The 19755-nt window shown below is 45.1% G+C and overlaps 1 protein-coding gene across 2 annotated transcripts in view; it reads right to left on the bottom strand.

The window, feature by feature from the left end:
* Positions 1-369: 369 nt before the first annotated feature.
* PPM1L (protein phosphatase, Mg2+/Mn2+ dependent 1L) overlaps positions 370-19755 on the bottom strand; it is a 108428-nt gene continuing 89042 nt past the window's right edge. For both annotated transcript variants that reach the window (XM_037406713.1, XM_037406714.1), the window contains exons 3-4: positions 14714-14875; positions 370-10124 (exon numbers count right to left, since the gene is read on the bottom strand). In XM_037406713.1, the coding sequence (XP_037262610.1) occupies positions 9778-10124; positions 14714-14875 (509 nt within the window). In that variant the 3' untranslated portion in view covers positions 370-9777. The remainder of the gene's footprint in view (positions 10125-14713; positions 14876-19755) is intronic.

Here is a 19755-nt window from a genome sequence, read left to right as displayed (position 1 = left end):
TCCAAAAATGTGATGCACTGTGTGTGTGTATTTCTAGCTATATTTATATACATATGAAATAGAACGGCTTTGGTGGCTTTGACAATGTGTGCAGACTCTGGAGGGCTAGATGCAGGCGAGCTCATGTGCAGTTTAATGACTAGACATCTCTAGTATATCGGGATAATCAAAACCCGCATCTGTAAAAGCAGACGTGTGTGTGTACTGATGCATCCCCAGAGCTTTGGAACCACACAGGGAAGATTAAAACATTCATACAATGACTTTATATCTGTTTCTAAAATAGTTTTCTTTCTTCAAATTTTTGAATCAAAAAAGTAAGAAATACCAAGATTTGTATTTCTTAAAGAAGACAAGCTCTACTACATCTGTAAAGACAGGTTTTTGAATCACTTTATTCGTATCAGCAAGGCCAAGTTTTCAGTAGTTTACACTTCTAATAGACAACAATACAGAATTTGCAATTGCATTAACATAATTATTCTTGACACACCCACTACACAGTGAAGGCAACATCCTGTACACCTAGAATGACAGAGCACTGCCACCTTATTTGTACTACAGCTAAGATGTTATGATGTATTTACATTTGGCTGTCTTTCAGATAGTCTCTTAGAGACAAATTAGAAGAGGTGCAGAAACCTCTAGTACCAAGTTGGAGGTTTCACCAGTTTTTTTGTTACATTGTGATTATGGTTGGTACTGAATCTCGCTATCTTTTCAACAACTGCACATGTTTTTTGATGGAATAATAGGATGTGTTGTTTTTTTTAGATATAAAAATGAGGTCTTGGGGACAATACTCTCTAGACAAGTATTTCAGATGTCAGTGTTCTAAGAATTTATGTTAAGAAGGTCAAAGTTTTCCAAAAATAGATTTCTTTTGTTAAACTAAATAGCTAAAGATACAGTATTGCATAACTGAGGGAAGAATGCTATTGTATTTCTAGAAACAGGTAGAACTGCAGCCGTTCCTATGGGTTTCGGATCTGTTGTTTGATTGTACTGTGGTCAGATCCTGAGAGCTCTGTGAGAAGTGTTTAACTTGTTCTTTGATTGTTTATACACCTTAAAAAAAAACACCTCCATTTTTTTTAGAAACCTGCCATGTTAAATGTTTAGAAATAAATAGTTTGTCATGAGAACACTGATACTACAGCACACATTGTATTGCTTTTTCAAAAAAAAAAAAAAGTAATTGTGAAAGACTACGCAATCTTCAGAAACTGGATAGATAAAGCAGACAGTGCTCCTGTTGAGAGAGTACGAAACGAGTATCAAGAGAACTGGCTGTGCAGGGCCGCACTAAAAATGCAACTGTCACCAAGCGCGGTATTTTTTATATTTGTGCCCCAGAACAATACTACTGATTGTAGATTACAAGGCTTTTGCTTTCACAAATGCAGGTTTATACACAGTGATCTGTTTATGCCACCTGAAATTTAACCTAAAGTGACATCAATTCTGCAAGAAATTTACATTGGAAAATATGCCTGCACCTGTTCTGGTTTTTTTTTACAAAACCCTCATTTCCAAATCTGGTTTGTATTTGAGTCTGACCTTATTATTGCTTAAAAGACCATAAAAATTCATAACTAAGCTAATGTTTCCACTTAAAGCAAGTATCAGGGAAGTTTCTAGTGTGTGCAGCCATGCAAGAGGTAAAAAAAAGCTTAAAACTGTGAACTAATATAAACATTTAAGTCAGCGGTGGGCCCAAATTGTATAGCATCTGCCTACAATATTGTACTAAAAATGAAGTTTAAACCACTGGCTAAGATTTTTCCAAATCCTAAGGCTCCTTTTGTCGTGCAGGCAGGTGGTTCGGAAAGCTGTATTAAATCAGAATCCCAAGCACTCGTGATGTGGGTGTGAAAATGGGGCGCTCTGACTTGCAAAGCCCAATCATAATCCATCAGTCGAAGGTGTTGGGAAACCACTGCTGGGTGGGCAGCAAAAGAGGTTTACAATGTGAAATGTCAAGCCTGTGCTGCCTGTATGTCACTTCGGAAGAGTTAAAAAGTCAAATGTATCAATGCTTGTGTGCATTGGAGAACAGGCAAGCTCAAAGTGAACCATGAAGCAGTACGTGCTGCCAATTCAGGGCATTATTCTCTATGATCAGTTCGCTATTAAGAGGACACAGACGGTTTGGAGTATTTTCCTAAGTTTTGCCTTACGTTTTCTAGTCACTACTAAAGCCTTCCAGTGGAAGTTCATTGCGAGTAACTCATGAATGCCTGGATGCACAATAAATAATGTAATTTTTATCACATTTCTTTCAAATTTAAACTAAAAACTGATTGAAGGCTGTTAACCAAGCGATGCTGAGTTCCTGATAGGTGTCCCTGGGTTACGTTAGGTATGTTGGAGAAGTTTGGGAGGCAGAACTTTGCTCCGTATTCCTAAAATGTTTGTTAATCTCCATTTTTGTCTGAGTAGCGTGTATACCATTTTGGTTGTTCAGGAAGTACTTTACAGTTCACCTAAGGTCGAGGTGGTAGGGAAGGAGATGTCGCACTTTCTGCACTCTCTGTTAAATTAGGCTTGCCAGGTTTTAATGCAGTTACTGTATGTTGCATATTGAGCTGTAAACCGTATCCAAATGCAAGTACTCCATGTAGGAGGGGAAGAAAACCAAGTTAAACTGAAGCTAAGCAGATGGTTGGGTTTGGTGGTGGGTTTTTCGTGTGTAGTTGAGTCCACATTTTAAAGAAACCTAAAATTGTAAAACCAACACAACCCCCTCCCCCCTCCCCTATTTATATATTGGGTTTCTAAAAATCCTAAAGCCACTTCCTTTCACAGGACTAAAGAGAGCATAGCCTGTCTCCGAAACGCTGCTGTTACGTGATGCTTCGCTAAAGGTGGTATCGACCTGCAACTCAGATGAGGAGGTACTACCTGTGGTACAGCACCGTTTGTCTCACCTGCCCTTGTGGGACTCTGGGACTTAGTTTTCCTCCTATAAAATAAGGACTGAACAGTATAAAATTTACCCGAAGTGACCTCCCTTGGGATGGTTTACATACCGGAGCTCTGTTTACCTCTAGCCTTCTGACAGCTGCTGCACAGTGTGTTCGTTTTCCAGACCACATTAATCCAAATAATCTGAATGAGTGGGGTTTATACAGTGTGAGGGTGTCACGGCCGCCCCGGCTGGGGTGGGGCTCAGCCCAAACTCCTAGCTGCTTCTCTCAGTAATGCTTTGCCTGCGGTGGTCCTCCACCTAGGAGTAAAGTGCAGTGTCCCCTGAGCTTGCAATAAAGATAAAATCTTAAAAACATTTCTGGCTTTGAGTGAAAAAAATGTTACAAACAAGCCTGAAGAGGCTCTTATCTACAATAATACAGCCGCCTCCTACTAAATGGAAGCTGTCCTTAACCAAGATGGATTGCCTAAACATTGCGCTTTGTTATCTGGTGTGTTGTGTAGGATTTTTGTTAACGAAGCTCTGACCTGCCCTTGCAGAGTTCCAAACGTGCAGTTCATTCTCGAAATGACTGTCTCGAGTGTTTCTCAGGGAGTGTTTCCCAATACCCTGTGTAAAAGCGGTTTTACAGCCGCTCAGTGTAACATTCGCACAGTACGTGTTTTAAAGTTGTTTTTCCACACCCCGCTCCTAACAACTTTGTAGTTAAGTTACGTGACGGTTTGAACTTTTTAAAGAGTTGATTTCATTTGTAAATCCAGCATGGCTAACCACCGCTTACGTTCTGTACCTAGCTTACATGCACAGGAACGACGTACCAAGGAGCAGCGAGTGATTCACTAGAGAGTGGAACTAGCTCTAAAGAACTTTTCCCAAACGAATCATGTTTTCAACATAACTAAATTTGTCTTTCCAGAAGGAAGAAATTTAAAAATGACACACGGACTTTGGCAGTTGTGTTGTGGGAGCCTCTGGCCATCAAGAACAGCTGGAGCCAGCGGGGTGCAGGGGCGCGGGAGCAGCCGGGCACGGAGCCAGCCTGCCTTCCCGGGGCGGCAGCAGCGTGGTGGCACCGGCACTGACGTGCGGGACGCTGAGCAGGTGTCCCACTGCCAGCCCACACAGCTGGACTTCAGGACTCTCATTCCTACCAGGATTAAAGCAAGTGCGGATCAAGTAAGTGCAGATCAAGTACGGTTTCACCTGAATTGCTCTCACACCCCTGAATACAGCGCATGAATTCCCGGAGAGCAGGGTTTGATAGTTCTGCATTTAGATTCCTAAAATGTTGTAACTGGTTATTAATTTCATTAACTTGGTGGAATAAAGGCTGAAGTAGATCTGAGCATCCACATTCCTAGAAGTACTAACACATTTCCAAAGGCTTAAAAGAATAGAGGGTTGGCCATTCAAATGCAGAAAAAAGTGCTTTATTTCCCTATTGCTCAACTAATTGGAATTCTTCCTTAAGACTGAGCAGCCCAGACACAGGAGCTGAGCTGCTCACGAAAGTGGATTTCAAAACTTTACTCAAGAACTGCTCTTGTTGTGAGCATCTATCTATGGTTTTAGATAGGCTTCGGCTGCTTTGGCCGCACACGTTTTGCTTGACAGAGCGTCTAGACTATCATCTATAACCAGAGACACCTGATACCTACAACTTTAACTTACCTAAAGGAAAACTATATGTAAAGCAGCTGCTTACCTAAGCCTTAGACTGTCACCACTATATAAATAATAGTGATTAAAACTGCAACCCAGTATTAACTTAACTGTATATATCTCTTTAGATACGAGTCCTCAGGTTTAGGGAGGTACTTTATCACCATACTGACTGCACGGAGGGGCAGCAGCTCTGGATATACAGCTGCCAACTTCCGCAGGACATTCTAAATTCTGACCCTGCGATGGTGCACAGCCAGCTTTCGGAATGGAGGCCTAAAAACCTACTTCAGGAAATGAAAGGCTGGTGAGTTTGGGGTTTTTTTTCCTTTAGTATAATCACTTACTAGATGTTTCTCTGTGTAAAATAAGTATCAGATACATTAGCAATACATTAATATTAAAAGCAAGGATGTCGTATATTCTAAGAGGCAGCTGAACAACAAAACTCCCTTACTTTCAAGATGCAGCGTTAGTGTTTATGTAGGAAACACTGTCAGCTCAAGCAGATGCAGTGCTTTAGTACTAACTTTTGTATTCTAACAACTTGACAACTTACATAATTTTCCCTTACATAAATGGTAAAATACCGTAATAACATCAGCAGCAGTTGGTACTGGCCTTGTGTTCACAAGTCAGTGGACAATACATGATGTTGGATGGAATTTATTTATAGTTACCTAAACGTTCTATTCAGTAAAACAGGCTCATTCATTTAAAATTTTGTATTTTTAGAAATTGTAGGACCGCAGTGCTGATGCGAGCCTCACAATGCTGTCTGCGACTGTCCCTCCCCCGCGAGACAGGATCAATACGCCCAGACCACTCCTGCTGGATGTTGCAACAAAAGAAGCGGCGTACGATTTATACAAAATAAAATAGCGTCTCCTGCCGCCCCCGAGACTCCCAGTGAAGTATGGACTCTCCCAAGCTGGATCGCTGCACTCTGTGTAAGCCGCGCTGTTGCCAAACATTTGGATCCCACTAACAAGCATTTAAAATGCATTCACCAAGGCTGCAAAGCCACCCACGTGGGAGGGGGAGCTGGCAGGGGCCGCAGGGCCGCACTGTGGTGTGCCAAACTTTCACGCCTGTTTTTTTAGCATCTGAGCGTCTGCGTTTCGTAGCTGCGCCTGCGGATGCACGCCTTCAGCCCGCGCTGCTCTGGCACTGCTATAAAATTCAGCCTGAGAGAACGGGCCTGCATTCACCTCCTCGTGAACTGCACGAGGGACAACGGGAACTTCTAATGACTTTTTTCACACGGGCTGAGAGCAACTACTCGCAGAATGCTGCGTGGGTACGTGCTGAGGCCAGGCCTGCCACTAGGCGGAGCTGCGATCGCACCTAACCAGGCCGGGACCGAGACCCGGCATCCCCGCGGCTGCACCAGCAGCTACAAACGGGGATGGTTACTGTCCGTCCGTTACACCAGTGAAAAGCCCAACACCCCACTGGTATATAATCAGAACGATAAACTAAATGGCAGTCCATAAGCCAAATGAAAAGCTAAATGGCAGTATCTTTAAAATGCATGATGTGAGTTACACTGTTAGCTTGTAACGTCACTGGGAAAAACCCAAACGCTTCCAAGCTCTGGATGAGATGACTAATTACAAGGTACATTTTTTCATATTGGACCGTATGGAAGATGCTTTTTGGCAGCAACTTCATGTTTTTCTGCATGGGACGCTCTTGAGGAACAGATGTCACCGGTGGAGCTACTCGGGCTTAAGCAGCAAAAAATTCTGCGAACAAACACGGCCAGAGGGAGCTCTCAGGTCTGCACAAGCCACTGCAGCCGGACGGCATCTCCCTTTGCGTGCAGAGGTGCCCAGGCAGCAGGGAAGCAGCACCGAGGATGCCCCTGCGATGCTGTGACGCATTCTGCCAGGCGGCTCGAGCATACGTGGGGTATTTCTGGTTACAGTGTCCAGCAGTGCTTTCCAGATGTAGGATGTATTATTAAGGCAGTGGAGGATCAGACCCTAGACTGTTTAGGTTGCATAAGCAATATGTACATTGGTTAATCTTGTCATCCAGCAGCTGTATGTATCACAGCAGAATTTGGCACAAATCAGCACGACTGGAAAGTTATAGGTGTCCAGATCTGCATTAAAAACTTCTTTGAAGACTTCTAGCAGGGAGCATAGGTAGGCACTGCGCATGTATGTGGAAGACCGCACAAAGCCTCTCATCTCCGTTAGTCCTTCATCTTTAAACCTAAAGTAGCTATAACTATTTTTTTAAAATAATAAACCCAAAAGTCAACAACCTTACCAGAGATCATTGGCGTGAATGTCTTTGGCCAGGAGAGAGCTACTAGAAAGGTGGGAGTGTTGCAGAGAGAATTGAAGGTGCTAAAACATCTATTGTTGCACCTGCAGACGCTTGAAATAGGGCTGATTCAGTAACTGACTGGACAGGCCTGTGAGTGACAGAGTAAATGAGTCCTGGAGTAAATCTCCAGACATGCCTGCAGAGCAGTTCTGCATTGCACTGCACTATGTGTTTCCCCAAATCCTGCGAGCATGGCTTACTTCCAGAGCAGGCCACGTTCCCACTGCTTCCTCACGGCTGCCTCAGGAGTCTGTGAATGCGTACGGATTCCTGCCACCTCATTTTCCCATCTGTCTCGAATGCCAGAGCAACCGGCAGGCGAGCTGTGCTCAGCAGGTCGGGCACCCCCCGCAACGCTCGCTAACCTCAAGAACATGAGCTGCAGGAGCCTTAGTGGCAGCCATGAGCTTTTTGCTCAAGCGGCGTTAGCCTATAATGGTTTTTTTGGAGCTGACCACTGTTCCAGTTCCAGTTTCTCAAAGGATTAGTAGTGATGTCTCTCCTACACAAGCGTCCCTCGGCTTTAGAGTTCTGTAGGCTGCTGACTCTAATTCTTCTTTTCCCTGGGCAGCCATTTTGACAAACATCCAGGCTGTCCCCTCCAAAGAAAAGCCAGTACAACGGAAACATCATCTGTGAAGGAGAAAGGAAAGGCAAACACGACATGCACCAGGAACTCTGCCTGGAGCACAGTTTGGATACTGCTGCTGTAGCATTACTGAGTACACGATTAAGCACTCCCCATGAAAATATCACACAAGGTTTTCATTTCACAGCATTCTAACCTCAAATACCTTTTCAAAATAAAATAACTGAGGCGCTCGGCAATTATTAACATTCCCTGTTAGCTGCTCAATTTAACTGCACAGTTGCATTTAAAATTCACTGAATGCACAGTTCAAGAGATGTAAAAAGTACAAAATCTTCCATCCTCTGGGGAAGGAGCGGTGGTGGGCTGGCTGCCTGCTGGCTTCAGAGGGTGCGGGACACTTCTGTACTCCTCTTTTCACTTGCCTGTTACTCAGCGTCAAGGGGCTCTACCCAGAGTCTGGGATGAGAAGAGGCTGCTAAAGGGTATGTGTACAACGTGAATAGCACTGGGAATAGCAACAGATCCAATTAAGAGTTGTGACGATCTCCAAACAGATGAAAGGAGGGAATTTTGTTGGGGAAGAGATACCCTAGGGACAACATGGAAAGACTAAGACGGACATTCCTTCTCCAGCAGAAATTTGTGCTCATTCATTTTTGCCTTGAGAGACACACACCCGCTCTGCACGACCACAACGCATCACAGTATTTTAGGGATCAGCAAGCCACTGGCCCCAAAACGCTGTAGGGTGATGAGAAATATTGCGTCTACCCAGGAAACAGACAACACTAGTTAACGCGCTGCACCCCTGATTCACCTCGGGACCTAAACGCGGACAGCCTCCACCACCTTCAAGATGAGAGACTTCAGCAGATCGGCCAGGACCGCCCTGTGAGGGGAGGGAATGCCAAGGATAGCTGTAAGACGCGACAGGGGTAAGCCATCCATCCGAAATACTGACCTCCAGCTCAGGCCCTGGCTCTGTCCCACTGACACGCGCTGCCCTGGCGCTCCGCGGCTGTTGCCTCTCGATCATGAAGCAGGCAGCTAAACTGTCAGAGGTAGAGCAAACTCAGACAGTCGTTGTTTAAACTTACAGCAGTCACAGATTCCAAAATTAAATACTGAAAGCTAGATCTAAACATATTTTTATGTAGATCTAACACAAGCTTTCATCTCCACAGTGCAGTGACACTGCCTGGGATTTATACATTATACCAACACACGGTTCTAGAGTGACCTTCCCCCGGATTAACACCACAAATTAATCTGCAGCAGTACAAGGAAGTCTTTTAATAGGCTTGACTTCCATCTAGGTAGCTCTGCGGAATGCCCTGTTTTAATTAGTTTTCCAAACAGTCACTCAGGAAATTAATTTCATCTTGCATTCCTTTCTTTACACGTCTGTGAAAAGTCCATGCCAAAAAAACACTGTAAAGGGTGGGTCTCGGTGAATGACAGGCATCCTTCTATCACGACAGAGCCATTTTTTGCTATGGAAGGTGTCAGACCTCACCGTATTTTGTTGAACTTTAACATTAGTTGGTTTGAATACAATATGGCGTAGAAGAAATGTTATTAGAGTATCGCACAGACTGAGTAAACATGTGGCTTCAGGTAATTCAGTAACTATACCTAATCACATGCTCGGCGGGGATTTATTTAAGGGGGGTGAGGTTAAACAAAGCGAGAGAGCCAGTTCTGTGGTAGCAGGCTAATAGTTGGCTCCTCTTCCTCCTTCATATCAATAACAGGCCAATAATCACAAACCTTTTCCTATACAACCTTATCACTGCAGATTAAAACCAGAAAGAGATGAGAAACATGAGAATCATTCTGAAGAATCACACCGATGAGTGAGAAGCAGCATCATTCCTATCACTTGCTCTTAAGCGGCAGCACTGCCCTGACCCTGCCGTGCACCTGAACGAGCCTTTGACTGTTAGAAATGATCAAATGGAATCAAACGAAATGCGCACACAGGATTTGTAAAGAAAATTCTGAAATGGAAGATTACAGTTAGTTTCTAAGGAGCAGCAAGGTCACAGGAGACAGGTACATGTGAACAAATGTAATTCTTATCACTCAGAATGAATTTGTTGTATTGCTCCTTTTGTTAAGCAAAGAACAAAGACCAGAGGGATCTGTTCCTTTTGTGTAGAACCTTAATGGTATTTACTACAGCTTTCTACTATGTTTAAAATGTAAGAGTTTGTTTTTAGTTCAGAGTGAGGCAGAGAACCGCTGGCAATTACTGTTCTTCCGTTTTGCTGCTATTCCTGAACTTCACCACCATCACTGTTATATTATCAGGACATCCTCTGTAAAAGGACTGTAGAACTATACTCTTTGCACCGAAGTGTGGCTCATCCAAGCGTTCCTTGATGAATCGGACAGCTTCCTCGTTGCTGAAAGCATCCCACAGACCATCCGACGCCAAGATCATGAACTCTGGCTGCAGTTTGTCCAGGTCAAAGGTAAGAATATCGGGGTCGGGAATGACAACATTCAGGTTCTTCAGAGGGTAATCTCCTAACGAGCGGGACATGGCCAGGATCCCCTGCACGCGCCAGGAGCCATTGAAGCTGATAAAACCACCTGGAGAGAAACACCAACACTTAAAGCCGTTCTTTTGCAAGTTAGAGCATTCGCCTGGCTCCCTGCCAGAGCCCCCCACCATTCCATCCTGCAGCATCCTGAGGCGTGCAGACGTTACCGATCTCAGAAAGCAGGACATGGCTTAAGTAAAGCTCGGAGCGCTGCGGGGAAGAGCTGGATTGTGGCTGCTAGTGCTATTGAAACAGCTGAAGCAGGCAAGTCATGAATAGCTCAGCTTTCAAACGAAGCAGCTTCATGCTTTACTCCCCCAGAGACCGACACCTTACTGAGCACAGGTGTCCCTGCAGCACACAACTTACTGGTCAGAAAGCCTCATGGCAACGTTAAGACAAAAATAGAGAAGGCAAATCTTTATGTTCTTGTGTTAGTGAACCTCCTTTTCCGTTTTCCCTGTTTCAGAAGATCTACGAAGGAAACAACACTGAAAACACCCTGCAGTAGGACGCACATCTCACTTTAAGGCATAAAGCAAAGCAGCAAGTGCAAAACCATTTATAGGCTCTTCCTTCAAGCTGCCTTGAATGAGCGGTGTCAAAAAGGACCAAAAAACTGCTGTGAACAAACGGATCGTGAAATTTTACTTCGAGTCGGAAAGATGCAGTGTGGGATCTGACTGACTGATTTTACCATCACCAGGATTAAGGCTACTTCTAGTTGAAAATATATTCTTTTATTTAGGGGTTACTTACAGCGAGAGAACATTTTGCACTGAAATCGATGACTGAGGCTGGCAGCCCCTGGTTGCTACACACTCTGGCTGTGCCAGGGAGGGAACAGCACAGTATTCAAGGTCAAAGAGTGAAACTGAGGCACCTTCAATTCCTGTGCATGCATCTGCGTGCCACTGTCTGCACTGTTCCACAGCAATATTCCTGCCACTGGAACGTGAATGAAAAGCTACTTGAGGACAAAAAGATTGCTAACATGGAACATTAAAATCTATGACGAAATTAGGGGAACTGTTGTCTTTTGTGTCTGCAAGCTGTCTGCTTTGGTGTTCTTATAAATGTATTTGTTCTTTGTCGATATCAGGACGTTTTCAGCTCTGCACCTCAGCCTATGTGTTATTTGTCAGTCACCTACTCACCTAAATCTTATGATAGCGTTTCCATTCCTGGTTGGCTGATCTAATCTGTAAATTCTTTCTGCTTTCAGGTGAAACTATATTTCATTTGTTGATTCATGGTTGCTAAAAGCTTGAAACTTGGTTTGTGTTAAAATCAGCAGAAACACCACTTTTTATCTGGGTGTTCAGAGCCTCCATTGTGAAGATGCTTCCTTCCATAGCCAAAGAAAGGAAGGACCTGCGAGCCTACGGCAGCTCCCTCAAACACACCTCATCCAGCTGCTGCTGTAGGTTTTGGGGGCACCTCGGCTGAACGTTGCACAGCCACCTGCTCACCAGCTCTAGGTTTTTTCCTCAGCCATTAGGACTATAGTAACTGGAGTGTGATCATCTGTATGTATTGGAATGACAGGGGAAGCAAAAAGCAATAAGAAAAGGCAGTTTTAAGTAGACATTTTACACATAATTAGAGGAGAGCAATGCCTGCACCCGTTACTGTACCTGCAGAGCAGACAGCTGATGCTGCCGAGTTGCTGAGCACGCTTACTCCAGTCTTTGCAGGCTGTGCTTACGTGTACAAAGTGACTTTTCGGTGCCGTTCTCACATGGCACCTGGAACTGCCTACGGCACAAGTTGAATTCCAGTGGTCTGCTGAAGTGTCTGTTGGCACTTCTAGTATTTTCTTTTATAAAGCCTTCCATACAGAATACATAAAAATGCTCAGGGAAAAGCAAACATTCCGCAGCGCGGGCTGCTGCTGGAGAAGCAAAGGCATCAAAGAAAGAGAAGCTTTTTGGCAGCCGCACATTTTGCATGTTGGCAAGAGCTGAGCTTGGAGGATTATGTTCAAGGTGAATCACTTAAGTTTCTATCTGTGACAATCACCTCGTGGCTCTACAACCCACCTTCACAAGCCCAAACCAGGGTGGTTTCCAGGCCACTGTCCTACACTGGTACAATATACATCGCTCAAGCGCCTGATCAGGAGCTTCCTTGTGTTTTCCAGGGACACCAACGTCCTTGTGCCACAGGACATGCATTTCCCTTTCCCACAGCAACAGGTCAGAGCGGTGGGACCCCCACCTCATTTAGCTGCGAGACGACCAGCACCGCAGTACTTGTGCGCGTGTGTCAGCCAGGCTTTTGTTGAAAATAAATCAGTCCTGACAAACCTCCCGTAACCGGTGCTGTTAACTACACAGCCACGCTGCGGAGCAGGTAACTCCGCAGGATGTGGCACCTCGGCTCAGAGTGGAGGGCGCTGCCCTGCCCTCGTAGCTGCCACCTTTCCTTTTGGCCTTTGGCTGCAAGCTTGGGTACCAGGGACTTCTCGCTGCGCTGCACAATGCCCGTGAGAAACCTGAGCAGAGGCTTCAGTGCAACAGCTGCTCGAGCCCTGTTGGACTGATCAAAGGAATATTTTTTTTTCTGGTTGTGGGTTGACTAAGACTTTGTACGTGGTTGCTGGGAACAGGGAAAAGAGCGGGACTGAATTAATTCCGCATCCGCTGACCGCTGACAGCAGCAAGCAGCGAGCCTCCTTAACATCCTCCATGGCAGCCAAAAATGATGGATTCGTTTAGACCTGTCGCCCCAATGTTAACGCCCTGCTGAAACGCAGAGGGCAAGTCACGCTTGTCTTGGAGCTGTTGTTTCAGGCTGCCTCAAATTCATTTCTATCAGAATGAGCTTTGAAAGATACTTTCTCAACTGTGGCTATATGGGTTTAACTTTTAAATTAAATCTAACCCTACTAACACAAATGTGCAGTCATTTTATAACTATCTATAGGGCACTGGACAGTGCAGCTTGGTGGTGCAATGTGAAGTCGGAGCTACCAAAATATAACATAATGATGGGTTTATTGTCGCTTTTTTCAGCTCTGCATGACGATAAAGTATCTAGACGGTGGGAAAGAGTCTGGTATGTTAGTCACAGTAGCAACGTAGGGTTGATAAATCAGTTTGGGCACTTTGCTTCAATTTTACGCTTACTGTATGTAAAGAAGGGATATTCCAAATCGTAAAATTATCCAGCGGTAGTATAAACTGGGTTGTTTGTTTTTAACAGCACTATGAGGCCATATCAGTCATGATAATACAGTGGGGCAGCAGGTCACAGAGAAGTGAATTCGTTAAGTCACTAGGGTAGACAGAATATTTCTTGTTTAGCTGCAGATAGTTACAACATTTACCTGTCTATTAAAATAATTTCTTCCCAAGCTGGAAATTCCAGAAAAAATCCAGGTTAATTTTACATGTTGTTGTTATAAAGCCTCACTTCTGGACAAATGAAGTAATCATGTTATTTTTTTCTTCTCAGTGAAGGCCTTTTCTAAGGGAACAATTGCACAGAGGCCCTGGACTTGCCTCAGGGGGAAAAAATTTTACAGACAAATCTCCAGATTTTACTAATGCATCCCCCAAGTAAAGACTTGAAGCAAAATGAGACCAAGATGTTCTTATTCCCTCTTCTTAGGATCTGTATACTTTTTCTTCTCCTTTGGGGAACATTCGTGACCTCAGCTCTCTGCCTAGCAGCGGGAAGGATCCCCACTGCTCTTACGCCTCCTCGGCACTAACAGCGGAGCAAAGCGCACATGGTGCACGTACCGACATCTCTGCTGGTGTGAGTGTACCGATAACCTGTTGGTTTTAAAAATGTTTTATACTTGGGGGGGTGGTGTGGTGTGAAACTTGTTCTTTCCACTTTATAGAGAAAGACTTGGAGGCAGAGAGGCAATGCATCTCTGGAGGCAATGCTCATTGGTAGGTTTAACACAAACGAGGGGAACTTTTTTTCATCAAACAATTTGCTGCTGCAGGCTGCTGCAGAAGCCAAACCAGAAATGGGTTCAAAAGAGACTTCGACAAATTTACGGAGAATTGGCTATTAAACTTGATGATCCAAATGTAACTTCTAGCCCAGGAGGTCACTAAACTGACAAGTGATGAAAGCAATAAAGATTTATTGCAGAAAGGTTTCTGTTTCTTATATTCTTTCCCTGTACTCCTGCTACAATTTACATGTTCGTGCTCCTGAGCAGTCACTATATGGGAACAAAAAATAGCTTTGATGAATTAGATTTATGTTCTGCTTATTTTAGGAACTAAACCTCACTCAGCTTCATACCCAGTCTCTCACATAAAGGCTGCTGATACGGTTTGGCGTGAGGAAGCCTGTAGCACTGCTGCCCCTGTTTATTAATTCGCTCTCTGCAGGGGTCACAAGGCAACTGGCTGGCACGGGCAGCGGGCTGTTGAAGATGAAGGCTGCTCTTCGTACTCGACACTGGCTCATTAAGGTATAGGTCAATCTGCTTCCATTTCTCTGTTTGCACCACAACATCCCACTGAAAAGTGCTCTGTTAATAATGGGAGATTTTATCTGCTGATGCCTCAGTCTGGTACTTTACAGTTTCTCTCAGGGGAAAAGTCTATATTATTGACAGAGAAGAAAAAAGATGGAACTTCAATCCAAAGCAAAAACGTTACGACTCACCAGCTCTTTTAATCCTCTTCCTCTCTTTCAGTTGGTAGGGCTTGTGATCGTGTGACAAGGGGATAGCGTTCCCATCCTTGTCACACAAGACTCCTCGCGAATCACCAACGTTGGCCACTGTGAGCTCTTTATCTGACAACAGCGCGATCAAACAAGTTGTACCTGGAAAAACAGAAGGGAATGGGAAGCAAAACAAATATATGGGGGGGGTGTGTATATTATATAGAAATGATCAGCAGGAAAATGCTTTTCCTATTAATAATGTCAGAGGGGGGCTGAAGTGGGAGGAACATTTCCCAGTCTCGGTCTGAGAGCTGGCTTTTCTTCATGGCCAAGGAAAGTAATAAATGAAAAGTATAAATTGGCCCCAGAGCCCACTTGCTGCTTCCATGAACAGTTTCCATGCTGCAGTGGTCCGTGCGTGTGTGAAGCAGAGCTCTCTCCCCTCATCCTCCCAAGAGCTACGGTCAGTTTTAAATTTTTTTTATTGCAAAAAGGAAAACATTTGACATTTTTAATTACCTCAACCTTTAAATACACAGAAAATGACTAATTAGTCATGGACCACAGTATCCAACACGCATAGTGTTTATTAGCTAAAATGGCAGGAAAATATTGGAAAAATTGCCTATTTTTCAAGTGCAAATACTATAGTTTTTGTTTTCCTCATATAATGGATGCAGAGCAGAATGAATGTTGAGCAAAGCAGAACCTATTAAGACCATGGCTTTTCTCCATTTCCCCCTTCCAGCTAGTGCGAGCTGTATTCATATAAACTCCAGCTACTCCAAGCGTTCCTTGCATGGCCTTTGGACCAGATGTCACAATTTCATTCATGCTTTAGAATCAAAAGATGGCAAGTAAGTTTTTAACACACTAACAAACGTTAAAAGGCCATGTGCCTGGCACTCAATTTAGATTGCACAGTGCTGCTAATACTGCTACAAAAGGCAATTCAACAGTAAATAAAATTAACTTCATGGCTGCTTTCTTTTTCCTTCACGTAGACCAGAAAAGCACATGGTTGAGTTTTCAGCTCTGTTGTTAATTTAAACCTGATTATTCATTAAAAAAAAACAAGGTGCATCCACAGCTGGGTTGCTTGCATGTTTTAATTGGACAAAGATGCAGTTTTAATGAAAATGCTGGCAATGGGGCATCCCTGCACTGCCCACCCCCAGCGGCATCCTGACCTCTGGTTTGCTCCTGGGGAGCCATATTAGGGTTTAAGTCTACGCTCTGTGTCTCTAAAACTGAATTCTCATAGCTGCTGCTTGTTGCACCGCTGTCCGAACCCAAGCTAAAAACTGTGTTTTGCTGTTCCCATGTCAGTAGTTCAATATCCCATGACTGGTATAAATGAAATAGCCACTAATAAACAATTTGTGTTTAGATGCACCGTGTCCTGAAGATTTATTTTTAACTTAATGGTCTGTCTTGCACAGCTCTAAACTAGAGCTATTTTTTCACAAGACAGGCATATATACGTATGTATTATTTTTACAATTGATTGACACGTCACAGACCTAAATGGATAGAGTTTCCCATTCGTTGCTAAACCCCCTGCTAACTGCACAACTCAACGGCTCACCTAACACCAGGGCGTGCAGAGGAACCTGTCCACCGGGATCACCCGAGGCAGCCAGTAATGAGCTGCCCGCTCGAGAAGTCTCTCCTCTGCAGACTGAACGAGACTGCACCCAAGGGCGCGGGAGGCTGTGCCGGGGGAGCACTGCCAGCTGGGCGCCCGCCCTGTGCAGACGCAGGGTGTCTGGCCTCAGCACCCTGGTGCACAGACCCGCTCTAACCCCGGAGGACTTGGCAGTTAGAATACCAGTATCCAAACCAGAAAGACAACAAAATAATAACGAGGATACAAACTACTGTAGTGGGGTGCAGCTGGTCACTGAAGCAGAACAAAATGGGATTTACCATTTGAGGTCACCTCATTCTCTGCCTGAACAAATGCTGGTAACTCTCCACACCCATAAAACTCTGCTTCAGTAAGAAAACTGCAGCAATAAACGGCACCCTCCCTCGCTTTCATTTATGAAGCCTTCCTTAACAAATGTTCGAGCAGCATCATGCTGACAACCTGCATGAGACTAGAGGGCTGGTACCTGCTGAAGCTGGTCTGACATTTCGCCCTTGCAATTTGGGTTGAAAACAAAACCTGTGAGATGTAAAATGGGCGCAAAAGTGAAAGCCCTGTTGGATGGGAACACAAAGCCAAAACCAACGCGGGAAGGATCCTGGAGTGCTGCGGGACAGAGACCCACGCGCTGCACGCGGGGCTGCAAGGCTCCGTGAGCCACCACCCAGCCGACGCTTCCTTCTGAGGATCAGAGCTCCAGCTTTACCTGGAGCTGCCGTCTCGGCCTGACATTTGCATTTGTACATCCACCCACCCTCCTGCACACAAACCCACCCTGCTGCTCCGCAGATTGCCTTCCCCCCTTCCCATGACACCAGCCCAGCATGTATTTTTCCTACAAGCCGTAGTAAAACCCACATGTTTCCTAGTAAGGAAAATACTTCAAATAACATCCTACAGCCCTGGCATTCAGAAAGTAAAATGCTTCACAAACACAGTCATTATTACCACGATTTATATAAAAATGGTAACTTTGAACACAGTCATCTTGGTTATATGATCTGTGTGAATGAAAGAGAATGAGCGTCTGAAACAGAAGATAATTTCCAATGTGATTTAGGAAGAATCAGTTGTTTCATGGTCCCTGACTGATGGCTGGGCTATCGTTAAATCCCTGACCTCACGCAACTGCCTGCCATTACATGAGAAAGAAAACTTATTTTACTTTGTTTTCTTTCCCATCTATTTTTATTTCAGTCATTTAACCTTGTGTAGAGTTAGAAAACATCGTGCTCTTGTCAGCCGCCTCAGATTTAATGCAATTGCACAATGGAAAATTCCCGACATAAAGGGTCCAAAATTGAGAACACATGTTATATTAGTCCCTCGATGCAGCTGCCAGAGTAATACCCTGCTGAGCTGTTTACAAAGAAAATGACCAGAAAATTTAAAACCTGTACTACACTGGCTGCAGAGATAGGGTGTTTTTGTTGTTTGGGTTTTTCTTTCTTAACTCAGGTAAGATTATTGGTGGTGTGGTTTAGTATCAGACAAGGCACCTTGTAAAAGTCAAGGCTGCACTGGCTCTACCAGTTTTTAGATAACTGCTTTGTAGAGACGAGAAAAAAGTCACCAGAGTGCAAACAAAACCCGATTAATACATTAAAAGGCATTAGAGAGCCCAGGCATGATCCAGCTCACCCTGCAGCCGCTGGAGATCTCGTGCTTCCTGTGTGGCATCAAGAAATCCTGCTGGTGCCTGGCTCCAAATCTCTGCTGGCAGGGCAGCTCAGGATGAGGACCAGAGCTCTTGGGCTCCAGATGGCCCAAGCTGGTTGAAGTTCCCCCAGTGCCCTCGTTCCATCCTAACCCATTAGAGAAAAGGTGCAGATAGTCTCACCAGGTTCTCACCACAATGCTTCTTTTCTCCCTCTGTGTCGAGTTTTCCTTCTGTTTTCCAAGTCTCTCACGCCCCACAGCTTTCAGGCCATCAGCATGTGTAACCGCTGCCCTTCCTCTCCCCCCTCACCACCCTCCTTGACCCTGAATTTTTGCTTGTCCCTTGGTGAGAAATCACACCTCCACCCTGCCCTCACCTCACACTCTGAAACACCAGAAGTCCCTGGCCAAGACTCTTCCTCCTGAGCAGCTGTCCTTCCACACATGCCTTCCCACTGCCTTTCCCAGTCCTCCCCCACCTTTTCCATAGCTCTTTGCACAGTCTCTCAGACAAGCGGGACTCCCTCCTCCCACACTGTACCCATTGCTTCCCCATTTGCCCGTGTGCGAACGTTGCTCATGTGCTGCCTCCTGCGGACCTGTCTTTCTACTCCAGTGCCTTTTTTGAAACATCTTTTATTTGTTATCACCTCATCCCTATGCTTCTCCGGCTCCTTTCTTTCACAGCACATCTTTGTGACGCCCCTCTAAAACCCCATCACTACCCTTGATGATTTTTATGGCTACCCCTGCGTTCCTGTCTCACCTGCAAGCTCACTGAAGGTGCCGCCTGCCATCACTGCCAGAGGTTTCCTTCCCTCCAGCTCCACACTCCACCTCCTCCAGTGCAGCCTCTGCCCCAGGCTCACCATCGAAGCAGCTTCTGATGAGTCCCTAGCAGCGTTTTCCAGTGGCAGCGCAGACAGTGAGTGAGCTTCTTTCATCCCTCTCCCTGGCTCCAGCACAGCCAGCTCAGTGCTGCTTCTAGGCTGACGAGACACCACTTCTCTCCTAGTTTTCTGCTTTGATTCTCTAATTGCAACCACCTCTGAAGACCCCTTCATCCCTCTCCTCTTCCCGCTCCTCTCCTGTCTCTGACCAGCGCCTTGCCTCTCCGCAGGCTTACTTCTGCATAACCCCACCTGCAAACACACACATCGCCAGTATCTCCACACAGACCCTGCACCTGCTTCTCCATCCCACACGGGCCTCTTCTCTCACCTAAAAGGTCCGCCCGTGTCCTTTGCAGGTATTTATCCCAACGTCTCTTGCAGCCTGTTCCATGGCCTGAAAAGCACCGTCAGGCACCTCGTGGTGCCACCACGGCAGGAGGAGCAGATAGTTTCACTGCCTCATCTCAGCTTTCTATCACATCTGATGTGAAGTTTCCCGTAGGGAAAAGGAAGAAAATTGGCAGAATGGTGACTTCAAAACCATCATCATTCTCTTCAGAGAGACCAACACTGTCCTCTTAGCATTTGGCCTAAAAGCATTAAACCCCAGAGGGCTAAAAGCTGCGTTAATTCCCGCACAGGTAGGGCTTGTGACAGCTCATTGGCATTAAACAGAAGTCTGTGCAATAGGAAATTGGTCTAATCTCATCTTGGAGGTGGGCTGCAGAAGGAGGAGGTGGGCTGCACCAGCTGGGACCACTGTGAAGCTGCAGGGAAAAAGATCCCCAGGAACCTTAATTAGAAAGGGAATAACCTGGCTAGCTGGGCTGCACCAT

This window comes from Falco rusticolus, chromosome 13, assembly GCF_015220075.1.
Source record: "Falco rusticolus isolate bFalRus1 chromosome 13, bFalRus1.pri, whole genome shotgun sequence".
Classification (NCBI taxonomy): Eukaryota; Metazoa; Chordata; class Aves; order Falconiformes; family Falconidae; genus Falco; species Falco rusticolus.
Note: the sequence above shows the minus strand (reverse complement) of the source record. Positions and strands in the feature narration are given on the sequence as shown.